The sequence below is a fragment of the Puma concolor genome, chromosome D4 (assembly GCF_028749965.1).
Source record: "Puma concolor isolate L17-30 chromosome D4, mPumCon1.1.hap2, whole genome shotgun sequence".
NCBI classification, from domain to species: domain Eukaryota; kingdom Metazoa; phylum Chordata; class Mammalia; order Carnivora; family Felidae; genus Puma; species Puma concolor.
Window position 1 is genome coordinate 92493150 of NC_141679.1, and position 13592 is coordinate 92506741.

At 57.2% G+C, this 13592-nt stretch overlaps 1 protein-coding gene across 5 annotated transcripts in view; it reads right to left on the reverse strand.

Annotated features, from left to right (window-relative positions):
- VAV2 (vav guanine nucleotide exchange factor 2) overlaps positions 1–13592 on the reverse strand; it is a 164646-nt gene that overhangs the window by 74877 nt on the left and 76177 nt on the right. For 4 of the 5 annotated variants that reach the window (XR_015243172.1, XM_086684418.1, XM_086684417.1 and 1 more), the window contains exon 3: positions 485–543. The exons of the other annotated variant lie outside the window; for it this stretch is intronic. Coding sequence is in view for 3 of the 4 variants with exons in the window: in XM_086684418.1 (XP_086540544.1) it covers positions 485–543 (59 nt within the window). In the remaining variant the exon portion in view is untranslated. The remainder of the gene's footprint in view (positions 1–484; positions 544–13592) is intronic. 5 annotated transcript variants of the gene reach the window in all.

Genomic DNA, 13592 nt, shown 5'->3' on the forward strand with positions numbered 1-13592 from the left:
AGTCCCGTGTCAGGGACCAGAGGGCAAACCGCAGGGGTGACAGGATTCTCTGAGGCTGAGCTTTGAAAGCAGTAAAACCATGAGAAGTCCAACCCAGGGACTTGAGGCCCCCCCCCCCCCCCCCGCGGGACGGGTCCCTACCCTCACGGCCGAGCCCCCCCGGGTTGTGATGCGTGGGGAGTGTGCTTAGGTAGGCAATGATCTGCGAAAGGATTAATTTGCTGATCTTATTACCGAAATCAAAAGGGATTTCGCAGCCATCAGTCGAACACGCGTGCAAGATCTCCCTGGTGGGAAGCGGAGGGCCCCCCCCCCCCCCGCCGCCCCCCCTTCCTGTTGCCACCAGGCAACACGAGACCACGTTGAAAATTCATGATAAGGCCACGGGCTGAAGATATCTGCTGAAAACTCTAATATCTGAGGCCAGGCACGCGGGTGGCGGGGAGGACGAGAGGGCGGCACTTGTCAGCGCCGATGAGCTCACCTGATCCCTTTGTTCTGGGCCACGTGGTGCAGGGAGAGTCTGGACACGGCAGAGATGACCTGGGGAGACCAGAAAGACGCTTCTGTCATTCCACGAGAAACCAGAAAGTCATCGCAGAACCACAACGAAGGGTATTGTGCCCAGAGAGCTGTTCACTAAGCACATCTCGTCTTGGTAGAACGATCCCACACACACCGTGTTAACGTTTGCGGGCTGGATACCTATGTTGCGTATGGCACAAAATGTGTTGCGCACCAAGGTTCGCCGAGGGCCGTGCGGAGGAGCGGGGCCGGGCTCACCCGTTCCGCTCTCCAGGCGCCAGCTATTAACCCCAGGCAGGGCCGCGTCCTCACCCACACGGGGGGGTTGACCTCGTCGGGGCCACTGACAGTCCTAACGGGCGTCACGCTTACAAAGTGCTCATCCCATGCTGCTGTTCCGGAAGCTACCGGATGATTCACAGCATGTTCCCAGTAGGTGCTGATCCAGTTCAGAGATTGGGAGAGGACCAGAGGAGTCAAGGGACTTGCCCGAAGTTACACGGCAGCTTGGGGCGCAGCGCTGACGTGGTGCTCCCTCCCCTTTGGCCCCTCCTCCCTCCATCTGACCTTCTAAACTGATGCCTGGCCCCCTCAAAGGGTCAGGGCGAACGGAACCAGGCTCAGCCCGCATGAGGGGATCCGAGCGCTATCTCCCCAGACCAATGTGCTTGTCAGGGCAGAGGTTCTCAAGTGCTGAACCATGAGCAGTGGCCGTTCCTTCTTGGCTGCCCCCGGCCACACCCGTCCTGCCCTGTGCCCCCAGGCAGCCCCCTCCAGACACATGGGGCCCGCCTGTCCCCCAGCCTCAGAAGCCCCAACACAGTTACACCCAACAGGCAGCAAGCAGGCGTGAGGCTCCACAGAGGGTTACGGGGAAACTGAGGCAGAGAGAGGGGAGTGGCCACCCTGGAGCACAGAGTATAAAACACATGAGGGGCGCCTGGGTGGCTCAGTCAGTTAGGTATCTGACTTCGGCTCAGGTCGTGATTTTGCGGTCTGTGAGTTCGAGCCCTGCGTCAGGGTCTCTGTTCTCAGCACAGAGCCTGCTTGGGATCCTCTGTCTCCCTCTCTCTCTGCCCCTCCCGCTTGTGTGCGCTCTCTCTCACTCTCTCTCTGTCAAAAATAAATAAATATTTTTAAATAAATAAAAAAAAAAACACGGGGCGCCTGGGTGGCTCAGTCGGATGAGCGACCGACTTCGGCTCAGGTCGTGATCTCACGGTTTGTGAGTTCGAGCCCCGCGTCGGGCTCTGTGCGGACAGCTCGGAGCCTGGAACCTGCTTCGGATTGTGTCTCCCTCTCTCTGCCCCTCTCCTGCTCACACTGTATCTCTCTCTCAAAAAATAAGTGAACGTTAAAAAAATAAATTGGTTAATTAAAAATAAATAAAATAAAATAAAATAAAATAAAATAAAATAAAATAAAACGCATTGAGCTGCTCACAATTCGTTACAGAATTCACGGGGCACCTGCTGTGCCAGACATCACATGCTGACGAAGCAGACGCAAGCCTGGGCTTTGAGGCTTCCTTGTGTAAGTGTGCATGTGCCCGCCTGTGTGTGTGTGTGTGTGTGTGTGTGTGTGTGTGCGCGCGCGTGTGTGTGTGTGTGTGTGCGCGCGCGTGTGTGTGTGTGCGCGCGCGTGTGTGCGTGTGGGTACAGTCTGTGTGTGTCTGGCGACAGGGCCCATGAACATGGCCCACGATGACCACCGGCTAAAGGCACGGACACCCCTGCCGGCTGCTGGCTGCCCCAGGAAGCGAGCCCATCAGGCCTTTACGTGCACCGTCCTGGGGAATCCTCACCCTACCCGGTCAGGCCCGCTATGCACATTTGGGAGCCTGGCAAACTGAGGCAAGGTCTCTTGCCTAAAGCCCCCAGCGGAGACGCATTTCACAGACTTGTTTTAGCTGCAATTTTCTGAACGGGAGGGAAAAACCCAAGCCGTACAGAAAGCCCCTTTGCTCAGTCCGCGACCTCGGCCAACGAGGTAAGTGCCGTGAGGGGTCTTCCCGGAGGTGGCCACACGTGAGGGGCCGGGCCGTGGGAGTCAGGAAACTGCAGAACGTCGGAGTCCTTCTGTGCCTCCCCAGAGAGGACTCGGCTGGCCCGGCCACGGCCCCGCGCCCGTGTGCTCCAAGGGTGTTTCGCGAGTAATGGGCCTCCTGGCTCTGGCTGTTACTCTCGGCTCGTGAGAGCTCCAGGCGTTCAGGGAGAACAAAGAACAAAGCATTATTGCTATGCGCTTACGGTTATTTGCTAGAAGCTAGGAATGAATGGCAGAGCTTGAAGGGTTCGGGGGCACAAGCCACCCGCTCCCACACCTCCACGGCCGACGCTGTTAATCCCCTGCCGCACACCTCCCCAGCCGGCCGGACAGGGGCCAGAGTCCTCCTGGCAGATCCCACGCTCGGCAGCCATCGGTCAGCCCTGGCCCAGGAGACCGGAACCTGTCTCCTGACCTGGGGTTAGCACAAAGCCTCTGCCCCACACAGAGGGAGCCCCAGGCACGGAGGGGCTGCGCGGGGGAGCGAGCCAAAGCCAGGGGACAGGTCTCTGACGTGTCCACGCGCCCACCGTCCCAGCAGAAGACACAGTGGCTTCTCCGCCCCGAGCCCACAGACACTCTGCTCCAGGCTGGAATCTGTCATCGGCAACGTGAGGGACTCGGCTCTGGGTTCCCGTCGAGCCAGGGTCAACATCTCTCCCGGAGGTGCCCTGGTCCTGGGTCTGCCTGGGCTGCGTGCTCCCTGCTGGCATCTGGGCAGAAACAGGAGTGCTTTGCGGGGGGGGGAGCCCACCGCAGGGACCCCCCACTGCAGTGACCGAGGGCAGGGGCTGCCGGGAGCAGGCGTGGGGCCTCCCGAGACAGTCGTGGGGTCAGACGAGGGGTGGCGGCAGCCCCCCGGGGAAAGACAGGGCGCAGGACGCACCGCCCTGCAGGGGAGCAAGGAGCCTGCGTGGGCCCCACAGCACCCCTGGCCGGCGGCCCCGTCCCGCGATGATCAAACACCTCCCAGCCCACGGCCCCTCCGGCTCTCCTGAAAACGTAAATGTCAAAGGATGACATTTTCCCAACTTTTATCTCCACTTCTCGCCTGCCTCTGTTAATGAATGGAACGGCTTCCCCTCTTCCCCGTCCACAACTGGCTCAAACCTTTGGGCTAAGCAATCACCGACCACTTCACTGGGGCCAAGGAAGGTGTGCCCAGGGCGGGGCAGGGGGTCACAGCAGAAGGACGCGTCCCCAGAGGCCCAGGCCCACGGGGAGGAGCCACATGCGCGCCCAAGGAAGGGGCAAGGGGTGGATGGGGCAGCCCAGGGGACACCGGGCAGAGGTGTGGGGTGTGCACCGGGGTGGAGGTCTTGGGTCCGTCCCCGCCCAGCCGCGGCCCGCTCTGACCCCACGCTCTCCACCAGCTCCACTCTCGGGCTGGACACGTTCCCCGACACCAGCAGCCCATCAGCTTGCTCACTCACTGGCGGAGTTCCGGAACGCAGACCCGGCACCCCAGGCCCACCTGCGGAGGCTCTGGAACGGAAGAGAGTGGGGCCCAGGAATCTGTCTAGGGCCCCGGGTGGCCCAGATGTGGGGCCGAGGTTGGGCACCCCGGCCCCAGGGACGGGGTCCGACAGGCAGCCCCTGCAGGTCAAGCCCTGCAGAAGGGCAAGGAAAGTGACCCGGGTATCCATTTCCGGACGGCCTGAGAAGCACAGAGCCGCTGAAGGGAATGGACAGTCAAGCAGAGGGGGCAGCAGGGACTTCTGGGGAAAGGACACGTGGTCTGGACCCCGGGAAGCTAAGGGGGGGATCTAGGGCAGACCTCGCCGAGCCTAGAGTTCCAGAATGCGGCTCCCAGGACCTCTGCCCCTGGGGGTCCCCCACCTTCCCCCCCAAGCAACGGGCTGACGAAGCTTGTCCCGCTAGCCCCTGAGGAACCCCGAACCAGCACCCCAGGCCAGCCTCTGTGCTTCAGCTTATCATCTCGCTCAGGCATGGAGAGGTGGGCAGGCAGCCTGCAAGACGTGTCCCCGAGGGGCACCTGGTTGGGCCTCCCGCAAATCCTTCCAAGAAGGCCGGTGGAAACCATCCAGCTCTCCGGCCAGGAGGAGCGCGTCCGCACTGCCCTGGTGTCATTAAGACGACTCTGAGTCCCCGCTCTTTTATGTGTGGAGCCATTTCGTTCCAAAGGTGCCCCTGCAGCAATCTACAAATGCTCCAAAAACCCACCTGCAGCCTGACTGGCCAACACCGGGCTCGGGGAGAAACGAAGCCAGACACAGCCGCACAGGGGATTCTGAGCCGCCGTGCAAACTGATGTCGCGGCAGAGAATTCGTTGATATAAAACATATTCATGAATCCCTTCGGTGAAAGAAACAAGTTGTAAAACACGTACAATCGATAGGGTCTAATTTTTAAAATTATATACTCCTTAAAAAGAGACGGGCGGGGGGCGCCTGGGTGGCGCAGTCGGTTAAGCGTCCGACTTCAGCCAGGTCACGATCTCGCGGTCCGTGAGTTCGAGCCCCGCGTCGGGCTCTGGGCTGATGGCTCAGAGCCTGGAGCCTGTTTCCGATTCTGTGTCTCCCTCTCTCTCTCTGCCCCTCCCCCGTTCATGCTGTGTCTCTCTCTGTCCCAAAAATAAAATAAACGTTGAAAAACCCAAAAAAAAAAAAAAAAAAAAAGAGACTGGCGGAAATGCACAACACGTTAGGCAGTGACCGCGTGATTGTGCAGTTTGCTTCCTTGGCTGTAGCTTTATATTTTCCTACAAAGTACCGTGGGGGCAGATGGTATTTAAAAGCAACAGTCTGCTGGTGTCCCACCCCGGGTGCAGACCCTCCCTGAATTGTCCTGTCAATAAAACGTGCTATTTAAACCAAAAGGCTCTGACTCTGGACCTGAAGGTGGAAATACAGGCCGGGTTACTCTCACTACACCACAGCTATTGCAAACTGGTGGAAAAACACCGCTCTCCCCCGCCCCCCCCCCCCCCCCCCGCCCCGACCCAGAGGGCACAGCAGCAGGGTGTCCACTCAAGCTGCAGCCGATCAGGACCCTCACTGTTGTGAACCTAAGGAGTACTCGACACAGGACCTCCTTGAAATGTATCAGCATGTGGAGATGCGCCTTTGAACTTTATATTCCAAGTACCTGCACACAGATGTTACCTGGCAAATGCTGATGTGCCTAGATGGATACATGGGTCCATGGAAGGAAGGAAGGAAGGAAGGAAGGAAGGAAGGAAGGAAGGAAGGAAGGAAGCAGGCAAGGAGGGGGGGAGGTAGGGAGGGAGGGAGGGAAGGAAGGAAGGAAGGAAGGAAGGAAGGAAGGAAGGAAGGAAGGAGGGAGGAAGGAGGGAGGGAGGGAGGATGGGAGGGAGGAAGGATGGATGAATGGATGGATGGACAGATGGATGGATAGATGGATGGAAAGAAGGGAGGATGCATGGATAGATGAATGTAGAAGAAAGACAGACAGATGGGAGGCAGGAAGGAGGGAGGGAGGGAGGAAGGATGGGAGGGAGGGAAGGAAGGAGGAAGGGAGGGAAGGAGGGGGAAGGAGGGAAGGAGGGGGGGAGGTAGGGAGGGAAGGAAGGAAGGAAGGAAGGAAGGAAGGAAGGAAGGAAGGAAGGAGAAAGGAAGGAAGGAAGGAAGGAAGGAAGGAAGGAAGGAGGGAGGAAGGAGGGAGGGAGGGAGGATGGGAGGGAGGAAGGATGGATGAATGGATGGATGGACAGATGGATGGATAGATGGATGGAAAGAAGGGAGGATGCATGGATAGATGAATGTAGAAGAAAGACAGACAGATGGGAGGCAGGAAGGAGGGAGGGAGGGAGGGAAGGATGGGAGGGAGGGAAGGAAGGAGGGAAGGAGGGAGGGAAGGAGGGGAAGGAGGGGGGGAGGTAGGGAGGGAAGGAAGGAAGGAAGGAAGGAAGGAAGGAAGGAAGGAAGGAAGGAAGGAAGGAGAAGGAAGGAAGGAGAAAGGAAGGAAGGAAGGAAGGAAGGAAGGAAGGAAGGAAGGAAGGAAGGAAGGAGGGAGGGAGGGAGGGAGGGAGGGAGGGAGGATGGGAGGGAGGAAGTATGGGAGGGAGGAAGGATGGATGAATGAACGAATGGACAGATGGATGGACGGATGGATGGATGGACGGATGGATGGACGGATGGACGGACAGACGGATGGATGGAAGAATGAATGGACGAAGGGACACATGGACAGATGGATGGATAGATGGATGGATAGAAGGGAGGATGCATGGATAGATGAATGTATTGTAGAAGAAGGACACATGGATGGGAGGAAGGAAGGAAGGAAGGAAGGAAGGAAGGAAGGAAGGAAGGAAGGAAGGATGGGAGGGAGGAAGGATGGATGGATGGACAGATGGATGGATGGATGGATGAATGAATGGACGAATGGACAGATGGATGGATAGATGGATGGAAAGAAGGGAGGATGCATGGATAGATGAATATATTGTAGAAGAAAGACAGACAGATGGGAGGGAGGAAGGAGGGAGGGAGGGAGGGAGGAAGGATGGGAGGGAGGGAGGAAGGATGGGAGGGAGGGAGGATGGATGAATGGACAAATGGACGGATGGATGGACAGATGGATGATGGGTGGATGGATGGACAGACGGATGGATGGATGGATGAATGAATGGACGAATGGACAGACAGACAAATGGATGGATAGATGGATAGAAAGAAGGGAGGATGCATGGATAGATGAATGTATTGTAGAAGAAAGACAGATGGGAGGCAGGAAGGAGGGAGGGAGGGAGGAAGGATGGGAGGGAGGGAAGGAAGGAGGGGAAGGAGGGGGGGAGGTAGGGAGGGAAGGAAGGAAGGAAGGAAGGAAGGAAGGAAGGAAGGAAGGAGGGAAGGAGGGAGGGAGGGAGGGAGGGAGGGAGGATGGGAGGGAGGAAGTATGGGAGGGAGGAAGGATGGATGAATGAACGAATGGACAGATGGATGGACAGATGGATGGATGGACGGATGGATGGACGGATGGACGGACAGATGGATGGAAGAATGAATGGACGAATGGACACAGGGACAGATGGATGGATAGATGGATGGATAGAAGGGAGGATGCATGGATAGATGAATGTATTGTAGAAGAAGGACACATGGATGGGAGAAAGGAAGGAAAGAAGGAAGGAAGGAAGGAAGGAAGGAAGGAAGGAAGGAAGGAAGGAAGGAAGGAAGGAAGGGAGGGAGGATGGGAGGGAGGAAGGATGGATGGATGGACAGATGGATGGATGGATGAATGAATGGACGAATGGACAGATGGATGGATAGATGGATGGAAAGAAGGGAGGATGCATGGATAGATGAATATATTGTAGAAGAAAGACAGACAGATGGGAGGGAGGAAGGAGGGAGGGAGGGAGGAAGGATGGGAGGGAGGGAGGATGGGAGGGAGGAAGGATGGATGAATGGACAAATGGACGGATGGATGGACAGATGGATGATGGATGGATGGATGGACAGACGGATGGATGGATGGATGAATGAATGGACGAATGGACAGACGGACAGATGGATGGATAGATGGATGGAAAGAAGGGAGGATGCATGGATAGATGAATGTATTGTAGAAGAAAGACAGACAGATGGGAGGAAGGAAGGAAGGAAGGAAGGAAGGAAGGAAGGAAGGAAGGAAGGAAAGGAAAGGAAAGGAAGGAGGAAGGAAAGAAGGAGGAAGGGAGGGAGGAAGGAAGGAAGGAGGAAGGAAGGAAGGAAGGAGGAAGGAAGGAAGGAAGGAAGGAAGGAAGGAAGGAAGGAAGGAAGGAAGGAAGGAAGGAAGGAAGGAAGGAAGGAACAACAGAAGGAAAAAGCGAATGACCACATGACAGCGGAAGGCTCATAAGACTCCTGCAGCCCCAGAGAGGGGTTTCCACACCACTCTGGTCTGTGAGCTCCTTGAGAGCTGGCTTTTCTCAATGATATAATCCCCAGTGTCTTCACAGAGTACACCCACCACCTATAACCCCTGCCAGAGAAACCAGACGCTTTCCTGCAGTCCTTGTGGGTGGCTCAGTAGGGACCCTACTTCTCAGGAGGATCTCCTGGGTTCTTGCCCACCCAAGGCCTCAAATTCACTTCGGACAGAGGCCAGGAGAAGGGGGAGCAGGACGGAGCGGTCAGCTCTTTCTCACACTCCACTGCCTTGTTCATCACGTTAAAGTCCCACCTGGGGAAATTCTCAAGGCGGCCACAGGGCCACAGGTACCCTGTCGTGCTGAAGGGAACACTGGTCAGCACCCCCTTCCCAGCCCTGCAGCTGAGAGCCTGCCCTGGGGCACAGGACTGTGCTGACATAGCTCGGGGCATTTCATGAAACTTCTGAGCTCCAGGACAGCTCCTCCCATGAGAGACACTAGACTGGACTGATTGCTTGCCCATTTCACAGACAGGAAACCAAGGCCCCAAACCAGGGAACTTGCTCAAACTTACACAGCTGGTCAACAGTGGCTGAGAGAGACACTCCTATTACCCACCCCACTGAACCTCTGAGGGGGAGGGTCTGCAACAAAATGTCTTTCAATCTCCACACTCTCCCCCTTTCCCTACAGGTGGCGGAGACCATGGTTCCAAGGGTGCACAGGAACACAACCTGGCGGGCTATGCCCTCTGCTGAGGATGCCCACGGCTACTCCAGCTCTCTTTAGGCCTTCTGGGCACCTGACAGCTCATGTGCCTCATGAAGCTTTTTCCAAGCTCTTTTGGGGCTAGCATCACATCTGACCTTCAAAACCAGGCTCTGAATTGCTTCTTCACTTCATGGGTGAGAGAAACTGCAGCCCACTACTGAGTTTATACGACGGGCTTGAGACACAGAATGACCTTAGAATGCTCAAAGGATGTCTGGGGATATGGGTGCGGGGATAAATGGATGGGCGCACACATGTATGGATGGGTGTGTGGGCGAATGGATGGGTAGATGTGTGGATGTGTGGATAGATGGGTGCATGGGTGAACGGATGGGTGTGTAGATGAATGGATGGGTGTGTGAATGAATGGATGGGTGCATGTGTGAATGGATGGGTGGATGGGTGGATGGGCAGATGTGTGGATGTGTGGATAGATGCATGGGTGCATGGGTGAATGGATGGGTGTGTGAATGAATGGATGGGTGCATGGGTGAATGGATGGGTGGATGGGTAGATGTGTGGGTGTGTGGATAGACGGATGGGTGTATAGATGAATGGATGGGTCTGAGGGTAGATGGATGGGTGCATGGGTGAATGGATGGGTGGATGGGCAGATGTGTGGATGTGTGGATAGATGCATGGGTGCATGGGTGAATGGATGGGTGTGTGAATGAATGGATGGGTACATGGGTGAATGGATGGGTGTGTGAATGAATGGATGGGTGGATGGGTGGATGGGCAGATGTGTGGATGTGTGGATAGATGCATGGGTGCATGGGTGAATGGATGGGTGTGTGAATGAATGGATGGGTGCATGGGTGAACGGATGGGTGTGTAGATGAATGGATGGGTGTGTGAATGAATGGATGGGTGGATGGGTAGATGGATGGGTCTGGGGATGGATGGGTGGATGAGGATAAACTGGGTACGTGGATGGATGGATGGATGGGTGGACAGACGGGTAGATGGACAGACAGGATCAGCAGCAAAGGACCCAAAGAGAACCTGCCTCCCTATTCCCACCTCTTAAATGTCAGAACACGAGCTACCATTTCTTGAGCACTTAGTATATACTGTGCACTAAGATATGCACGACACAAACATCATTCCTGTATGTGTTCTTCCCTTCCCCCAACTCCCCATTATTAGAGACAGACCCTGGGGACTGGACTGAATAAGGATCTTGTCCCAGGTCACCCAGCACTAAGTGGCCGATTCAGAAACCAAACCTACATCCACGTGACCCAAACCTGTGCCTCTACCTGCTGTCCCCACCACCCCGCCGGAGCCTGCAGCTGGGCACAAGACCTCATACCCCTCCTTTGGGGCCTGGCTGGACACTTGCCAGCCTCTCCTGCAGCTCCCGAGGGCCACACAGTGGATGGGAGCAGACGTCAAGGGGGCCACTTGCGGGCCTGGCTCACGAAACCTCCCGCCTCTGGGCAACCTCACAGTGCCCACATTAAAGGTGGTGAGGCCTCCATCAGCCGGGTCCCTGAAGCTCTTCCTGGGGCAGAGACCACACAGACACACACACGCACACGCACGCACGTGTGAACACGCTCTGCCCACCCGGAACTTCCCTGAAGGTTTGCTGTCTCCCAGGCAAGCCTCCACCACACCTCCCTTTTCCACTGGGACTCAAAACGTGAGCCAAGGTTTTCCGTGTTTGTTTTCTGCCTTAAAGTCTTCTATTATCCCGAATGTAAAAGACAGAAGTCCTCCAGGGTATGAGCTCTTTATGTGGAAACGCTATTTCTCTGCAAGCGGAAGAATCAATACCCCTCGGAATAAAGGCTGACATGCTAACACGTACCATAAAAAAGTAGTTTGCAGAGCTGACAAAACGCCTACGCCACGAAACAGGAGAACAGACGCATCACTGCCACGGGAAGGCGATACGAACGGGACGCTCAGGAACCACAGTACGGGGACCGTGTCACGGCTAGCATTCGGCTGGCACTGCTAGGTGGCACCCAGCAAGGCCACCTAGGTTCCCCGAGGTCCTCGATGAAGAAGCACGGGCAGGAAGGATCCAGAAGGACAACAAAGACGGATGCGAGCTGGCCTTTAAGAGGGACCCGGGGCTTCTTCGTGCCGATGACGAGGTGGGCGAGAGCTGGCAGACGTCTGTGCCCGTCACACCCAGCTTGCTCGCAAAGCCCGTACTGGTCAGGAGGGCTTCCTGGCCCCAAGGCACTTGCTGTCATTAGGAGTCAATAAGCAGGAATCGCACAGACCAGGCTCAAGCCCACAGACCTTCCTTATCAGCCATTACCACACATCTGGAAACACACGCAGACACGCGCGCACACACGCGGCTCAATGGAGCCAAATGGCAAGACTGCGAACCTCATTTAAACGCGTTGCCCCGGAAACTCCCCTATCTGCCTGGGAAATCTGCGGCTCATGCTGCTGCATATGCAGAAGCAAATCGTCATGAATTGCGTCCCCCCTCCCCCCCCCCCCCCCCCCCCCCGCCGTCGCCCTTCTGGTTTTTTCTGTGTTCACAGGGACAGCAAGGTCAGAACAAACTCAGGGCTGCTGCCTTCAGGATGAGGAGCGGCCGCTGGGGTGTATCACAAACCCCGTAGTCAGGCTTTGCAACACCCCCCCCCCCGCCCCAGCCCCGCCCGGAGCAGCCAGACAAATCAAAGCAGACGGGAAACACGGCCGCCTGTCAACTGCTGCGTCCCGCACAGCAGCAGACACAGCCTTCCTGCAAAGGGGCCAAGTGCGCGCAGGGGACCGGGGTGAGCCGGGCCGCAGGCCCCAAGACGCCCAAGTGGCAGAACGAAAAGTGCCACTCACGGGAGCCGGTGAAAGGCGGCAACTTCGGGGGGGAACGCACGGAAGGAGGGTCTGGCCGTGCTAGAAAGAGGGTCGGAGCTCAAAAGCGAGTTTTAGGAGCAAAGAAAGAGACAGGACAGAGGCACACTCTGTGGACACTGCGGCCCCGGCCCTCTCCTCTTTCCTGGGCTCGAACCGAGGCTTCCGCAGACTCGAAACGAACCCCCAAATCTAGCTGCACGTCCTGTGCTCACTGGAGGATGGAGACCTCGCAAGCAAGCGGCAGAGGCCCTCCTGAGCCTCAGGAACCAGTAGCCCTGGATCCTGGACTCTGTGGGAGCCGATGGCCAGAATAGCTACGAATGAACGGATGATGTGGACGGGCCTCCCACACTGAGCGCCGACTTGCGCCGGGCAAGTTAGAGAAGTTGTTGTAATTAACTTGTAATCATGGGTACGGGGCAGAGAGCCACAAACCGGGACAAAATGCCAGAGGCGGGGGTTAAGTCCTAAACCCGCCACTGACTATTTGAGCCTCAGTTTCCCCATCTACGGAATAAGGGGAACACAATACGTAGGAGGCGGCAAATGCTTGCCACACGTCACTAATCAAACGCAGCGCTCTCTCCTGCTCAAGCCAGAGGCGGCCTCTGAAGCTTTCTCTACTGACAGGTGGTGCTCTGAGCCAGCTCTGCCTGTCAGAAAGATCCAGCAAATGCAAGGAGAGACCCGAGCCCAGCCGGGGAAACACCGAGACCTCGAGGTCTCCAGAGTCCCTCTGAGCACTGACTGTCTACTCTCCCTGATCCGTAACATCGGTCAAATGCTCTGTGGTCACCGGGCTGGGAGAGGGCGTGAACTTCAGCTGTGCCTGACCAGGAAGATTTGCAGGAACCAGTCGGGGAAACTTAAAATCCTCGGTGGAAAAAGCGCACTGACCACCCGGCCCAAATGGGAAACCTAAACCCGGCCAGGAGGTTGCAGGTGATCTGCGAGGGCCCCCCACGAACTTTCACGAGATCCCTCTGGAGCTCCAGGCTCTTGGCTTCCCTGACACGGCTCCGTTAACGACTAGAGCTGCGTATCTGGGTCTCTACCAGGTCCGTTTCATTTTATTCCCCCAAGCCCACCACGAGACACTTCTGCTCTCCCCGCCCCCCATTTTACGGAGGAGTCACTGAGGCCCCCGGGGGTTCGAGGCAGACAAGCAGCGACCTGAGACAGACTCGGCCCGTCTGGGGCACCCCCCCCGGCCCCCACTCTCTGGCCCAGCCCTGCCCCGGAAAGGACGGCTCCGGACGTGGGCTGACAGCGGCGGCCGGGATCAAGGGGGGCCCTGCAGTTCCACGGAGGCCAGCAAGCCACCCCCAGCCACGACAGGGGCTTCCGGGAGCTGGCGGGGTGGGCCACCCGTCACCTGTGAATGCGCGCCCACTGCAGCCGCGGGAGAGCACAGACCGCCTCCTCTCCCTGGCCAGACAGGTAAGAGGTGGGACAAGTGTGCGTCAAAACGTAGAAGGCGCCTCAGACAGACCAGTGGCACCACACCTCCCCTCTGATCCGAGGAGGGGCCACGAACCAGCTGCCCAGTGCTGTGAATCACCACCCGAAGGGGCAAAA